Here is a 14,583-nt window from a genome sequence, read left to right as displayed (position 1 = left end):
AATGTTAGCCGCTAGTAATGACTGAAGGTGTGTGATTGTGCATCATCTTGCCCTGATGATGTTGAATGTTGCTTGTGCTACCATTGACTGAAGGTGTGTGATTGTGCATCATCTTGCCCTGGTGATGTTGAATGTTGCTTGTGCTACCATTGACTGAAGGTGACTGATTTTATATCATCTTGCCCTGATGATGTTGAATGCTGCTTGATGCTACCATTGACTGAAAATGTGTGATTGTACATCATCTTGCCCTGATGATGTTGAATGTTGCAGCTTGTGTGCTACCATTGACTGAAGGTGTTGTGATTGTGCATCATCTTGGCCTGATGATGTTTAATGCTGCTTATTGCTACCAACCACTAAAGGTGACTGATTGTGCATCATCTTGCCCTGATAATGTATGTACCATTGACTGAAAGTGTTTGATTGTACATCGGCATCTTGCCCTGATGATGTTGAATGTTGCTTATGCAACCATTGACTGAAAGGTGACTGATTGTGCCATTATCTTGCCCTGATATAGTAGCGTGCTAGCAAATGACTGAAGGTGTTTGATTGTACATCATCTTGCCCTGATGATGTTGAATGCTAGCCGATGCTACCATTGACTGAAGGTTGTGTGATTGTACGCATCATCTTGCCCTGATGATGTTGAATGTTGTGCTACCATTGACTGAAGAAGATTGGCTGATTCGTACATCATCTTGCCCTGATGATGTTGAATGTGTTGCTATGATAGCACCATTGACTGAAGGTGTGTGATTTGTACATCATCTTTGCCCTGATAATGCTTGTTAGCACCATTGACTGAAAGTGTTTGATTGTACATCATCTTGCCCTGATGATGTTCGAATGCTGCTTGTGCTACCATTGACTGAAGGTGTGTGATGCATTGTTACATCATCTTACCCTGGTGATGTTGAATGTTGCTTTTGTGCTACCATTGACTGAAGGTGTGTGATTGTACATCATCTTGCCCTGATGATGTTTAATGCGCTTGATAGCTACCATTGACTGAAGGTGTGTGATTGGCGCATCATCTTACCCTGGTGATGTTGAATGTTGCTTGTGCTACCATTGACTGAAGGCGTGATTGTACATCATCTTGCCCTGATAATAGCATGTGCTACCATTGACTGAAGTGTTTGATTTACATCATCTTGCCCTGATGATGTTTAATGCTGCTTGTGCTACCATTGACTGAAAGTGTTTGATTGTACATCATCTTGCCCTGATGATGTTGAATGTTGCTTGTGCTACTATTGACTGAAGATTTACATCTTATTGATTGTACATCATCTTGCCCTGATGATGTTGAATGTTCCGTTGCCAGCTACTACTGACTGAAGGTGTGTGATGATTGTGCATCATCTTGCCCTGATGATGTTGAATGCTGCTTGATACACCATTGACTGAAGGTGACTGATTGTACATCATCTTGCCCTGATGATGTTGAATGCTGCTTTGCTACCAACCACTAAAGGTGACTGACCATGTGCATCATCTTGCCCTGATAATGCTTATGCTACCATTGACTGAAGGTGTTTGATTGTACATCATCTTGCCCCATGATGTTGAATGTTGCTTGTGCTACCATTGACTGAAGGTGACTGATTTTACATCATCTTGCCCTGATGATGTTGAATGCTGCTTGTGCTTACCATTGACTGAAATGTGTGATTGTACATCATCTTGCCCTGATGATGTTGAATGTTGTGCTTGTGCTACCATTGACTGAAGGTGTGTGATTGTACATCATCTTGCCCTGATGATTTTTAATGCTGCTTGTGCTACCAACCACTAAAGGTGACTGATTGTGCATCATCTTGCCCTGATAATGCTTATGCTACCATTGACTGAAAGTGTTTGATTGTACATCATCTTGCCCTGATGATGTTGAATGTTGCTTGTGCAACCATTGACTGAAGGTGACTGATTGTACATTATCTTGCCCTGATAATGCTTAACGCTACCATTGACTGAAGGTGTTTGATTGTACATCATCTTGCCATGATGATGTTGAATGCTGTATTACATACCATTGACTGAAGGTGTGTGATTGTACATCATCTTGCCCTGATGATGTTGAATGTTGCTTGTGCTACCATTGACTGAAGGTGGCTGATTGTACATCATCTTGCCCTGATGATGTTGAATGTTGCTTGTGCTACCATTGACTGAAGGGTGTTGATTGTACAATCATCTTGCCTGATAATGCTTGTTGCTACCATTGACTGAAAGTGTTTGATTGTACATCATCTTGCCCTGATGATGTTGAATGCTGCCATTGCTACCATTGACTGAAGGTGTGTGATCGTACATCATCTTACCTGGTGATGTTGAATGTTGCTTATGCTACCATTGACTGAAGGTGTGTGATTGTACATCATCTTGCCCTGATGATGTTTAATGCTGCTTGTAGCACCATTGACTGAAGGTGTGTGATTGTACATCATCTTACCCTGGTGATGTTGAATGTTGCTTGTGCTGCTATTGACTGAAGGTGTGTGATTGTACATCATCTTGCCCTGATAATGCTTACGTGCTACCATTGACTGAAAGTGTTTGATTTTACATCATCTTGCCCTGATGATGATGTTTAATGCTGCTTATTGCTACCATTGACTGAAAGTGTTTGATTGTACATCATCTTGCCCTGAATGATGTTGAATGTTGCTTGTGCTACTATTGACTGAAGGTGTGTGATTGTACATCATCTTGCCCTGATGATGTTGAATGTTGCTTGTGCTACTATTGACTGAAGGTGTGTGATTGTACATCATCTTGCCCTGATGATGTTGAATGCTGCTGATGCTACCATTGACTGAAGGTGACTGATTGTACATCATCTTGCCCTGATGATGTTGAATGCTGCTATGTGCTACCAACCACTAAAGGTGACTGATTGTGCATCATCTTGCCCTGATAATGCTTATGCTACCATTGACTGAAGGTGTTTGATTGTACATCATCTTGCCCTGATGATGTTGAATGTTGCTTGTGCCACCATTGACTGAAGGTGACTGATTTTTACATCATCTTGCCCTGATGATGTTTGAATGCTGCTTGTGCTTTTACCATTGACTGAAAGTGTGAGTGATTGTACATCATCTTGCCCTGATGATGTTGAATGTTGCTTGTGCTACCATTGACTGAAGGAAGATGTGTGATTGTACATCATCTTGCCCTGATGATGTTGAATGTTGCTTGTTTATACCATTGACTGAAGGTGTGTGATTGTACATCATCTTGCCCTGGTGATGTTGAATGTTGCTTGTGCTACCATTGACTGAAGGTGACTGATTTTATATCATCTTGCCCTGATGATGTTGAATGCTGCTTGTGCTACCATTGACTGAAAATGTGTGTGATTGTCCATCATCTTGCCCTGATGATGTTGAATGCTGCTTGTGCTACCATTGACTGAAGGTGTCTGATCGTTACATCATCTTACCCTGGTGATGTTGAATGTTGTTGTGCTACCATTGAATGAAGGTGTGTGATTGTACATCATCTTGCCCTGATGATGTTTAATGCTGCTTTGTGCTACCATTGACTGAAGGTGTGTGATTGTACATCATCTTACCCTGGTGATGTTGAATGTTGCTTGTGCTACCATTGACTGAAGGGTGTGATTGTACATCATCTTGCCCTGATGATAATGCTTTGTGCTACCATTGACTGAAAGTGTTTGATTTTTACATCATCTTGCCCTGATGATGTTTAATGCTGCTTGTGCTACCATTGACTGAAAGTGTTTGATTGTACATCATCTTGCCCTGATGATGTTGAATGTTGCTTGTGCTACTATTGACTGAAGGTGTATTGATTGTACATCATCTTGCCCTGATGATGTTGAATGTTGCTTTGTGCTACTATTGACTGAAGGTGTGTGATTGTACATCATCTTGCCCTGATGATGTTGAATGCTGCTTGTGCTACCATTGACTGAAGGGTGACTGATTGATTGCATCATCTTGCCCTGATGATGTTGAATGCTGCTTGTGCTACCAACCACTAAAAGGTGACTGATTGTGCATCATCTTGCCCTGATAATGCTTATGCTACCATTGACTGAAGGTGTTTTCGATTGTACATCATCTTGCCCTGATGATGTTGAATGTTGCTTGTGCTACCATTGACTGAAGGTGACTGATTTTACATCATCTTGCCCTGATGATGTTGAATGTTGCTTGTGCTACCATTGACTGAAAGTGTGTGATTGTACATCATCTTGCCCTGATGATGTTTGAATGTTACTTATTGCTACTATTGACTGAAGGTGATTGATTGTACATCATCTTGCCCTGATGATGTTGAATGTTGCTTGTGCTACCATTGACTGAAGGTGTGTGATTGTACATCATCTTGCCCTGGTGATGTTGAATGTTGCTTGTGCTACCATTGACTGAAGGTGACTGATTTTATATCATCTTGCCCTGATGATGTTGAATGCTGCTTGTGCTACCATTGACTGAAAATGTGTGATTGTACATCATCTTGCCCTGATGATGTTGAATGTTGCTTGTGCTACCATTGACTGAAGGTGTGTGATTGTACATCATCTTGCCCTGATGATGTTTAATGCTGCTTGTGCTACCAACCACTAAAGGTGACTGATTGTGCATCATCTTGCCCTGATAATGCTTATGCTACCATTGACTGAAAGTGTTTGATTGTACATCATCTTGCCCTGATGATGTTGAATGTTGCTTATGCAACCATTGACTGAAGGTGACTGATTGTACATTATCTTGCCCCTGATAATGCTTGTGCTACCATTGACTGAAGGTGTTTGATTGTACATCATCTTGCCCTGATGATGTTGAATGCTGCTTGTGCTACCATTGACTGAAGGTGTGATTGTACATCATCTTGCCCTGATGATGTTGAATGTTTGCTTGTGCTACCATTGACTGAAGGTGGCTGATTGTACATCATCTTGCCCTGATGATGTTGAATGCTGTTGTGCTACCATTGACTGAAGGTGTGATTGTGATTGTACATCATCTTGCCCTGATAATGCTTGTGCTACCATTGACTGAAAGTGTTTGATTGTACATCATCTTGCCCTGATGATGTTGAATGCTGCTTGTGCTACCATTGACTGAAGGTGTGTGATCGTATTGCATCATCTTACCCTGGTGATGTTGAATGTTGCTTTGTGCTACCATTGACTGAAGGTGTGTGATTGTACATCATCTTGCCCTGATGATGTTTAATGCCACTTTGTGCCATTGACTGAAGGTGTGATTGATTGTACATCATCTTACCCTGGTGATGTTGAATGTTGCTTGTGCTACCATTGACTGAAGGTGTGTGATTGTACATCATCTTGCCCTGATAATGCTTGTGCTACCATTGACTGAAAGTGTTTGATTTTACATCATCTTGCCCTGATGATGTTTAATGCTTGTTGCTACCATTGACTGAAAGTGTTTGATTGTACATCATCTTGCCCTGATGATGTTGAATGTTGCTGAATGCTACTATTGACTGAAGGTGTGATTGTACATCATCATCTTGCCCTGATGATGTTGAATGTTGCTTGTGCTACTATTGACTGAAGGTGTGTGATTGTACATCATCTTGCCCTGATGATGTTGAATGCTGCTTGTGCTACCATTGACTGAAGGTGACTGATTGTACATCATCTTGCCCTGATGATGTTGAATGCTGCTTGTGCTACCAACCACTAAAGGTGACTGATTGTGCATCATCTTGCCCTGATAATGCTTATGCTACCATTGACTGAAGGTGTTTGATTGTACATCATCTTGCCCTGATGATGTTGAATGTTGCTTGTGCTACCATTGACTGAAGGTGACTGATTTTTACATCATCTTGCCCTGATGATGTTGAATGCTACTTGTGCTACCATTGACTGAAAAGTGTGTGATTGTACATCATCTTGCCCTGATGATGTTGAATGTTGCTTGCTGCTACTATTGACTGAAGGTGTGATTGTACATCATCTTGCCCTGATGATGTTGAATGTTGCTTGTGCTACCATTGACTGAAGGTGTGTGATTGTACATCATCTTGCCCTGGTGATGTTGAATGTTGCTTGTGCTACCATTGACTGAAGGTGACTGATTTTATATCATCTTGCCCTGATGATGTTGAATGCTGCTTGTGCTACCATTGACTGAAAATGTGTGATTGTCCATCATCTTGCCCTGATGATGTTGAATGCTGCTTGTGCTACCATTGACTGAAGGTGTCTGATCGTACATCATCTTACCCTGGTGATGTTGAATGTTGCTTGTGCTACCATTGACTGAAGGTGTGTGATTGTACATCATCTTGCCCTGATGATGTTTAATGCTGCTTGTGCTACCATTGACTGAAGGTGTGTGATTGTACATCATCTTACCCTGGTGATGTTGAATGTTGCTTGTGCTACCATTGACTGAAGGTGTGTGATTGTACATCATCTTGCCCTGATAATGCTTGTGCTACCATTGACTGAAAGTGTTTGATTTTACATCATCTTGCCCTGATGATGTTTAATGCTGCTTGTGCTACCATTGACTGAAAGTGTTTGATTGTACATCATCTTGCCCTGATGATGTTGAATGTTGCTTGTGCTACTATTGACTGAAGTGTTGGTGTGATTGTACATCATCTTGTCCCTGATGATGTTGAATGTTGCTTGTGCTACTATTGACTGAAGGTGTGTGATTGTACATCATCTTGCCCTGATGATGTTGAATGCTGCTTGTGCTACCATTGACTGAAGGTGACTGATTGTACATCATCTTGCCCTGATGATGTTGAATGCTGCTTGTGCTACCAACCACTAAAGGTGACTGATTGTGCATCATCTTGCCTGATAATGCTTATGCTACCATTGACTGAAGGTGTTTGATTGTACATCATCTTGCCCTGATGATGTTGAATGTTGCTTGTGCTACCATTGACTGAAGGTGACTGATTTTACATCATCTTGCCCTGATGATGTTGAATGCTGCTTGTGCTACCATTGACTGAAAGTGTGTGATTGTACATCATCTTGCCCTGATGATGTTGAATGTTGCTTGTGCTACTATTGACTGAAGGTGTGTGATTGTACATCATCTTGCCCTGATGATGTTGAATGTTGCTTGTGCTACCATTGACTGAAGGTGTGTGATTGTACATCATCTTGCCCTGGTGATGTTGAATGTTGCTTGTGCTACCATTGACTGAAGGTGACTGATTTTATATCATCTTGCCCTGATGATGTTGAATGCTGCTTGTGCTACCATTGACTGAAAATGTGTGATTGTACATCATCTTGCCCTGATGATGTTGAATGCTGCTTGTGCTACCATTGACTGAAGGTGTGTGATTGTACATCATCTTGCCCTGATGATGTTTAATGCTGCTTGTGCTACCAACCACTAAAGGTGACTGATTGTGCATCATCTTGCCCTGATAATGCTTATGCTACCATTGACTGAAAGTGTTTGATTGTACATCATCTTGCCCTGATGATGTTGAATGTTGCTTGTGCAACCATTGACTGAAGGTGACTGATTGTACATTATCTTGCCCTGATAATGCTTGTGCTACCATTGACTGAAGGTGTTTGATTGTACATCATCTTGCCCTGATGATGTTGAATGCTGCTTATTGCACCATTGACTGAAGGTGTGTGATTGTACATCATCTTGCCCTGATGATGTTGAATGTTGCTTGTGCTACCATTGACTGAAGGTGGCTGATTGTACATCATCTTGCCCTGATGATGTTGAATGTTGCTTGTGCTACCATTGACTGAAGGTGTGTGATTGTACATCATCTTGCCCTGATAATGCTTGTGCTACCATTGACTGAAGGTGTTTGATTGTACATCATCTTGCCCTGATGATGTTGAATGCTGCTTGTGCTACCATTGACTGAAGGTGTGTGATCGTACATCATCTTACCCTGGTGATGTTGAATGTTGCTTGTGCTACCATTGACTGAAGGTGTGTGATTGTACATCATCTTGCCCTGATGATGTTTAATGCTGCTTGTGCTACCATTGACTGAAGGTGTGTGATTGTACATCATCTTACCCTGGTGATGTTGAATGTTGCTTGTGCTACCATTGACTGAAGGTGTGTGATTGTACATCATCTTGCCCTGATAATGCTTGTGCTACCATTGACTGAAAGTGTTTGATTTTACATCATCTTGCCCTGATGATGTTTAATGCTGCTTGTGCTACCATTGACTGAAAGTGTTTGATTGTACATCATCTTGCCCTGATGATGTTGAATGTTGCTTGTGCTACTATTGACTGAAGGTGTGTGATTGTACATCATCTTGCCCTGATGATGTTGAATGTTGCTTGTGCTACTATTGACTGAAGGTGTGTGATTGTACATCATCTTGCCCTGATGATGTTGAATGCTGCTTGTGCTACCATTGACTGAAGTTGACTGATTGTACATCATCTTGCCCTGATGATGTTGAATGCTGCTTGTGCTACCAACCACTAAAGGTGACTGATTGTGCATCATCTTGCCCTGATAATGCTTATGCTACCATTGACTGAAGGTGTTTGATTGTACATCATCTTGCCCTGATGATGTTGAATGTTGCTTGTGCTACCATTGACTGAAGGTGACTGATTTTACATCATCTTGCCCTGATGATGTTGAATGTTGCTTGTGCTACTATTGACTGAAGGTGTGTGATTGTACATCATCTTGCCCTGATGATGTTGAATGTTGCTTGTGCTACCATTGACTGAAGGTGTGTGATTGTACATCATCTTGCCCTGGTGATGTTGAATGTTGCTTGTGCTACCATTGACTGAAGGTGACTGATTTTATATCATCTTGCCCTGATGATGTTGAATGCTGCTTGTGCTACCATTGACTGAAAATGTGATTGTCCATCATCTTGCCCTGATGATGTTGAATGTTGCTTGTGCTACCATTGACTGAAGGTGACTGATTGTACATCATCTTGCCCTGATGATGTTGAATGTTGCTTGTGCTACCATTGACTGAAGGTGTGTGATTGTACATCATCTTGCCCTGATGATGTTTAATGCTGCTTGTGCTACCAACCACTAAAGGTGACTGATTGTGCATCATCTTGCCCTGATAATGCTTATGCTACCATTGACTGAAAGTGTTTGATTGTACATCATCTTGCCCTGATGATGTTGAATGTTGCTTGTGCAACCATTGACTGAAGGTGACTGATTGTACATTATCTTGCCCTGATAATGCTTGTGCTACCATTGACTGAAGGTGTGTGATTGTACATCATCTTGCCCTGATGATGTTGAATGCTGCTTGTGCTACCATTGACTGAAGGTGTGTGATTGTACATCATCTTGCCTTGATGATGTTGAATGTTGCTTGTGCTACCATTGACTGAAGGTGACTGATTGTACATCATCTTGCCCTGATGATGTTGAATGTTGCTTGTGCTACCATTGACTGAAGGTGTGTGATTGTACATCATCTTGCCCTGATAATGCTTGTGCTACCATTGACTGAAAGTGTTTGATTGTACATCATCTTGCCCTGATGATGTTGAATGCTGCTTGTGCTACCATTGACTGAAGGTGTGTGATTGTACATCATCTTACCCTGGTGATGATGAATGTTGCTTGTGCTACCATTGACTGAAGGTGTGTGATTGTGCATCATCTTGCCCTGATGATGTTTAATGCTGCTTGTGCTACCATTGACTGAAGGTGTGTGATTGTACATCATCTTACCCCTGGTGATGTTGAATGTTGCTTTGTGCTACCATTGACTGAAGGTGACTGATTTTACATCATCTTGCCCTGATGATGTTGAATGCTGCTTGTGCTACCATTGACTGAAAGTGTGTGATTGTACATCATCTTGCCCTGATGATGTTGAATGTTGCTTGTGCTACTATTGACTGAAGGTGTGTGATTGTACATCATCTTGCCCTGATGATGTCGAATGTTGCTTGTGCTACTATTGACTGAAGGTGTTTGATTGTACATCATCTTGCCCTGATGATGTTGAATGCTGCTTGTGCTACCATTGACTGAAGGTGTGTGATTGTACATCATCTTGCCCTGATGATGTTGAATGTTGCTTGTGCTACCATTGACTGAAGGTGGCTGATTGTACATCATCTTGCCCTGATGATGTTGAATGTTGCTTGTGCTACCATTGACTGAAGGTGTGTGATTGTACATCATCTTGCCCTGATAATGCTTGTGCTACCATTGACTGAAAGTGTTTGATTGTACATCATCTTGCCCTGATGATGTTGAATGCTGCTTGTGCTACCATTGACTGAAGGTGTGTGATCATACATCATCTTACCCTGGTGATGTTGAATGTTGCTTGTGCTACCATTGACTGAAGGTGTGTGATTGTACATCATCTTGCCCTGATGATGTTTAATGCTGCTTGTGCTACCATTGACTGAAGGTGTCTGATCGTACATCATCTTACCCTGGTGATGTTGAATGTTGCTTGTGCTACCATTGACTGAAGGTGTGTGATTGTACATCATCTTGCCCTGATAATGCTTGTGCTACCATTGACTGAAAGTGTTTGATTTTACATCATCTTGCCCTGATGATGTTTAATGCTGCTTGTGCTACCATTGACTGAAAGTGTTTGATTGTACATCATCTTGCCCTGATGATGTTGAATGTTGCTTGTGCTACTATTGACTGAAGGTGTGTGATTGTACATCATCTTGCCCTGATGATGTTGAATGTTGCTTGTGCTACTATTGCCTGAAGGTGTGTGATTGTACATCATCTTGCCCTGATGATGTTGAATGCTGCTTGTGCTACCATTGACTGAAGGTGACTGATTGTACATCATCTTGCCCTGATGATGTTGAATGCTGCTTGTGCTACCAACCACTAAAGGTGACTGATTGTGCATCATCTTGCCCTGATAATGCTTATGCTACCATTGACTGAAGGTGTTTGATTGTACATCATCTTGCCCTGATGATGTTGAATGTTGCTTGTGCTACCATTGACTGAAGGTGACTGATTTTACATCATCTTGCCCTGATGATGTTGAATGCTGCTTGTGCTACCATTGACTGAAAGTGTGTGATTGTACATCATCTTGCCCTGATGATGTTGAATGTTGCTTGTGCTACTATTGACTGAAGGTGTGTGATTGTACATCATCTTGCCCTGATGATGTTGAATGCTGCTTGTGCTACCATTGACTGAAGGTGTGTGATTGTACATCATCTTGCCCTGGTGATGTTGAATGTTGCTTGTGCTACCATTGACTGAAGGTGACTGATTTTATATCATCTTGCCCTGATGATGTTGAATGCTGCTTGTGCTACCATTGACTGAAAATGTGTGATTGTCCATCATCTTGCCCTGATGATGTTGAATGTTGCTTGTGCTACCATTGACTGAAGGTGACTGATTGTACATCATCTTGCCCTGATGATGTTGAATGTTGCTTGTGCTACCATTGACTGAAGGTGTGTGATTGTACATCATCTTGCCCTGATGATGTTTAATGCTGCTTGTGCTACCAACCACTAAAGGTGACTGATTGTGCATCATCTTGCCCTGATAATGCTTATGCTACCATTGACTGAAAGTGTTTGATTGTACATCATCTTGCCCTGATGATGTTGAATGTTGCTTGTGCAACCATTGACTGAAGGTGACTGATTGTACATTATCTTGCCCTGATAATGCTTGTGCTACCATTGACTGAAGGTGTGTGATTGTACATCATCTTGCCTTGATGATGTTGAATGTTGCTTGTGCTACCATTGACTGAAGGTGACTGATTGTACATCATCTTACCCTGATGATGTTGAATGTTGCTTGTGCTACCATTGACTGAAGGTGTGTGATTGTACATCATCTTGCCCTGATAATGCTTGTGCTACCATTGACTGAAAGTGTTTGATTGTACATCATCTTGCCCTGATGATGTTGAATGTTGCTTGTGCTACCATTGACTGAAGGTGTGTGATTGTACATCATCTTACCCTGGTGATGTTGAATGTTGCTTGTGCTACCATTGACTGAAGGTGTGTGATTGTACATCATCTTGCCCTGATGATGTTTAATGCTGCTTGTGCTACCATTGACTGAAGGTGTGTGATTGTACATCATCTTACCCTGGTGATGTTGAATGTTGCTTGTGCTACCATTGACTGAAGGTGACTGATTTTACATCATCTTGCCCTGATGATGTTGAATGCTGCTTGTGCTACCATTGACTGAAAGTGTGTGATTGTACATCATCTTGCCCTGATGATGTTGAATGTTGCTTGTGCTACTATTGACTGAAGGTGTGTGATTGTACATCATCTTGCCCTGATGATGTTGAATGTTGCTTGTGCTACTATTGACTGAAGGTGTGTGATTGTACATCATCTTGCCCTGATGATGTTGAATGCTGCTTGTGCTACCATTGACTGAAGGTGACTGATTTTACATCATCTTGCCCTGATGATGTTGAATGCTGCTTGTGCTACCATTGACTGAAAGTGTGTGATTGTACATCATCTTGCCCTGATGATGTTGAATGTTGCTTGTGCTACTATTGACTGAAGGTGTGTGATTGTACATCATCTTGCCCTGATGATGTTGAATGTTGCTTGTGCTACTATTGACTGAAGGTGTGTGATTGTACATCATCTTGCCCTGATGATGTTGAATGCTGCTTGTGCTACCAACCACTAAAGGTGACTGATTGTGCATCATCTTGCCCTGATAATGCTTATGCTACCATTGACTGAAAGTGTTTGATTGTACATCATCTTGCCCTGATGATGTTGAATGTTGCTTTTTGTACCGATCAGTTTTTGCCTGATATTTACAGGCCATCTTGAATATTACCTTGGAATATATGAATTGATGTAGAATCAGCTTAGCTACTGGTATATGAGTTCATTCCGATGAATTGTTTACTTGCAGGCATCTGGTCCCAGGCAGTGTATGTCCCCACGGCCCCTGCCCACCCCCCGCCATCACACAGGTAAGGCTGCTCACTCTCACAGAAATAACTACCAAAATCCCAAGATCATATGAAAGAATTTACTGTGTGGTAGCAAGCCTTAGACCAAATAGACTTTTACTTTGTAACCATACATAGAGAATCAGTGTGGCTTCCAGTGGGTACTCAATTTGGCCTTGTAAATTAATTACCTTTGTTGTACAGTCATCAGAGTGTATGTGTATGTTTAGACATAAGACACACAATTTAGTACTACCATTCCCATTCCTCAAAGTGCTTCTAGATCCACTGTCATGATTGTTTTATTGAGAGGGATTGTTTTGGTGAAGGGGCATCAGGACAGTAGTCCTCGCACTACAAAAGAAAATCCGTAAATATTGTAGTCTTCACAGAAAAGTAAATGCTGATACACCTTTGTGCAAAGTCCACCAGTTTTGTAATTTCTACCTGTCATGTAATGCCATTCATTGGAAGTGGCTCATGATGATCCTGATGTGATGTTGTAGAGAGATGAAGCCGTCCCCAGCAGTAGGCGCTGTATCCAGCAACATCAGCTACCAGGTACGTTGAGGGATACAGGAAAGTAAAAAGGGCACCAGTACAGAGTTCATCATTCATTTTGATCGGAATAGGTTTTCACTTCCTCGTGGTTGTTAGAGAGTGTGGCTAGTCGGGCTCTTGGTGTGCCTGGTTGTCATGAGACAGGGATGGTGGGGGAGATTCATAGGTTTACCCACTGCTGGTCTGCCTGGTTGTTATGAGACAGGGATGGTGTGGGAGATTCATAGGTTTACCCACTGCTGGTCTGTCTGGTTGTTATGAGACAGGGATGGTGTGGGAGATTCATAGGTTTACCCACTGCTGGTCTGTCTGGTTGTTATGAGACAGGGATGGTGGGGGAGATTCATAGGTTTACCCACTGCTGGTCTGCCTGGTTGTCATGAGACAGGGATGGTGTGGGAGATTCATAGGTTTACCCACTGCTGGTCTGCCTGGTTGTCATGAGACAGGGATGGTGTGGGAGATTCATAGGTTTACCCACTGCTGGTCTGCCTGGTTGTCATGAGACAGGGATGGTGGGGGAGATTCATAGGTTTACCCACTGCTGGTCTGCCTGGTTGTCATGAGACAGGGATGGTGTGGGAGATTCATAGGTTTACCCACTGCTGGTCTGCCTGGTTGTCATGAGACAGGGATGGTGTGGGAGATTCATAGGTTTACCCACTGCTGGTCTGCCTGGTTGTCATGAGACAGGGATGGTGTGGGAGATTCATAGGTTTACCCACTGCTGGTCTGTCTGGTTGTCATGAGACAGGGATGGGGGGGAGATTCATAGGTTTACCCACTGCTGGAATGACTGGTTGTCATGAGACAGGGATGGTGTGGGAGATTCATAGGTTTACCCACTGCTGGTCTGCCTGGTTGTCATGAGACAGGGATGGTGTGGGAGATTCATAGGTTTACCAACTGCTGGTCTGTCTGGTTGTCATGAGACAGGGATGGGGGGGAGATTCATAGGTTTAGCAACTGCTGGTCTGCCTGGTTGTCATGAGACAGGGATGGGGAGATTCATAGGTTTACCCACTGCTGGTCTGCCTGGTTGTCATGAGACAGGGATGGTGTGGGAGATTCATAGGTTTACCCACTG

General features: G+C 42.3%; 1 protein-coding gene across 1 annotated transcript in view; it reads left to right on the top strand.

Annotated features, from left to right (window-relative positions):
- Nucleotides 1-14,583, top strand: part of LOC124285664 (enolase-phosphatase E1-like) — a 71,062-nt gene that overhangs the window by 39,481 nt on the left and 16,998 nt on the right. The window contains exons 9-11 of the mRNA XM_046721937.1: nucleotides 12,896-12,956; nucleotides 13,140-13,149; nucleotides 13,442-13,496. Of these exons, the coding sequence (XP_046577893.1) occupies nucleotides 12,896-12,956; nucleotides 13,140-13,149; nucleotides 13,442-13,496 (126 nt within the window). The remainder of the gene's footprint in view (nucleotides 1-12,895; nucleotides 12,957-13,139; nucleotides 13,150-13,441; nucleotides 13,497-14,583) is intronic.

This window comes from Haliotis rubra, unplaced genomic scaffold (assembly GCF_003918875.1).
Source record: "Haliotis rubra isolate DU_JTF1 unplaced genomic scaffold, ASM391887v1 Scf365, whole genome shotgun sequence".
NCBI classification, from domain to species: Eukaryota; Metazoa; Mollusca; class Gastropoda; order Lepetellida; family Haliotidae; genus Haliotis; species Haliotis rubra.
Note: the sequence above shows the minus strand (reverse complement) of the source record. Positions and strands in the feature narration are given on the sequence as shown.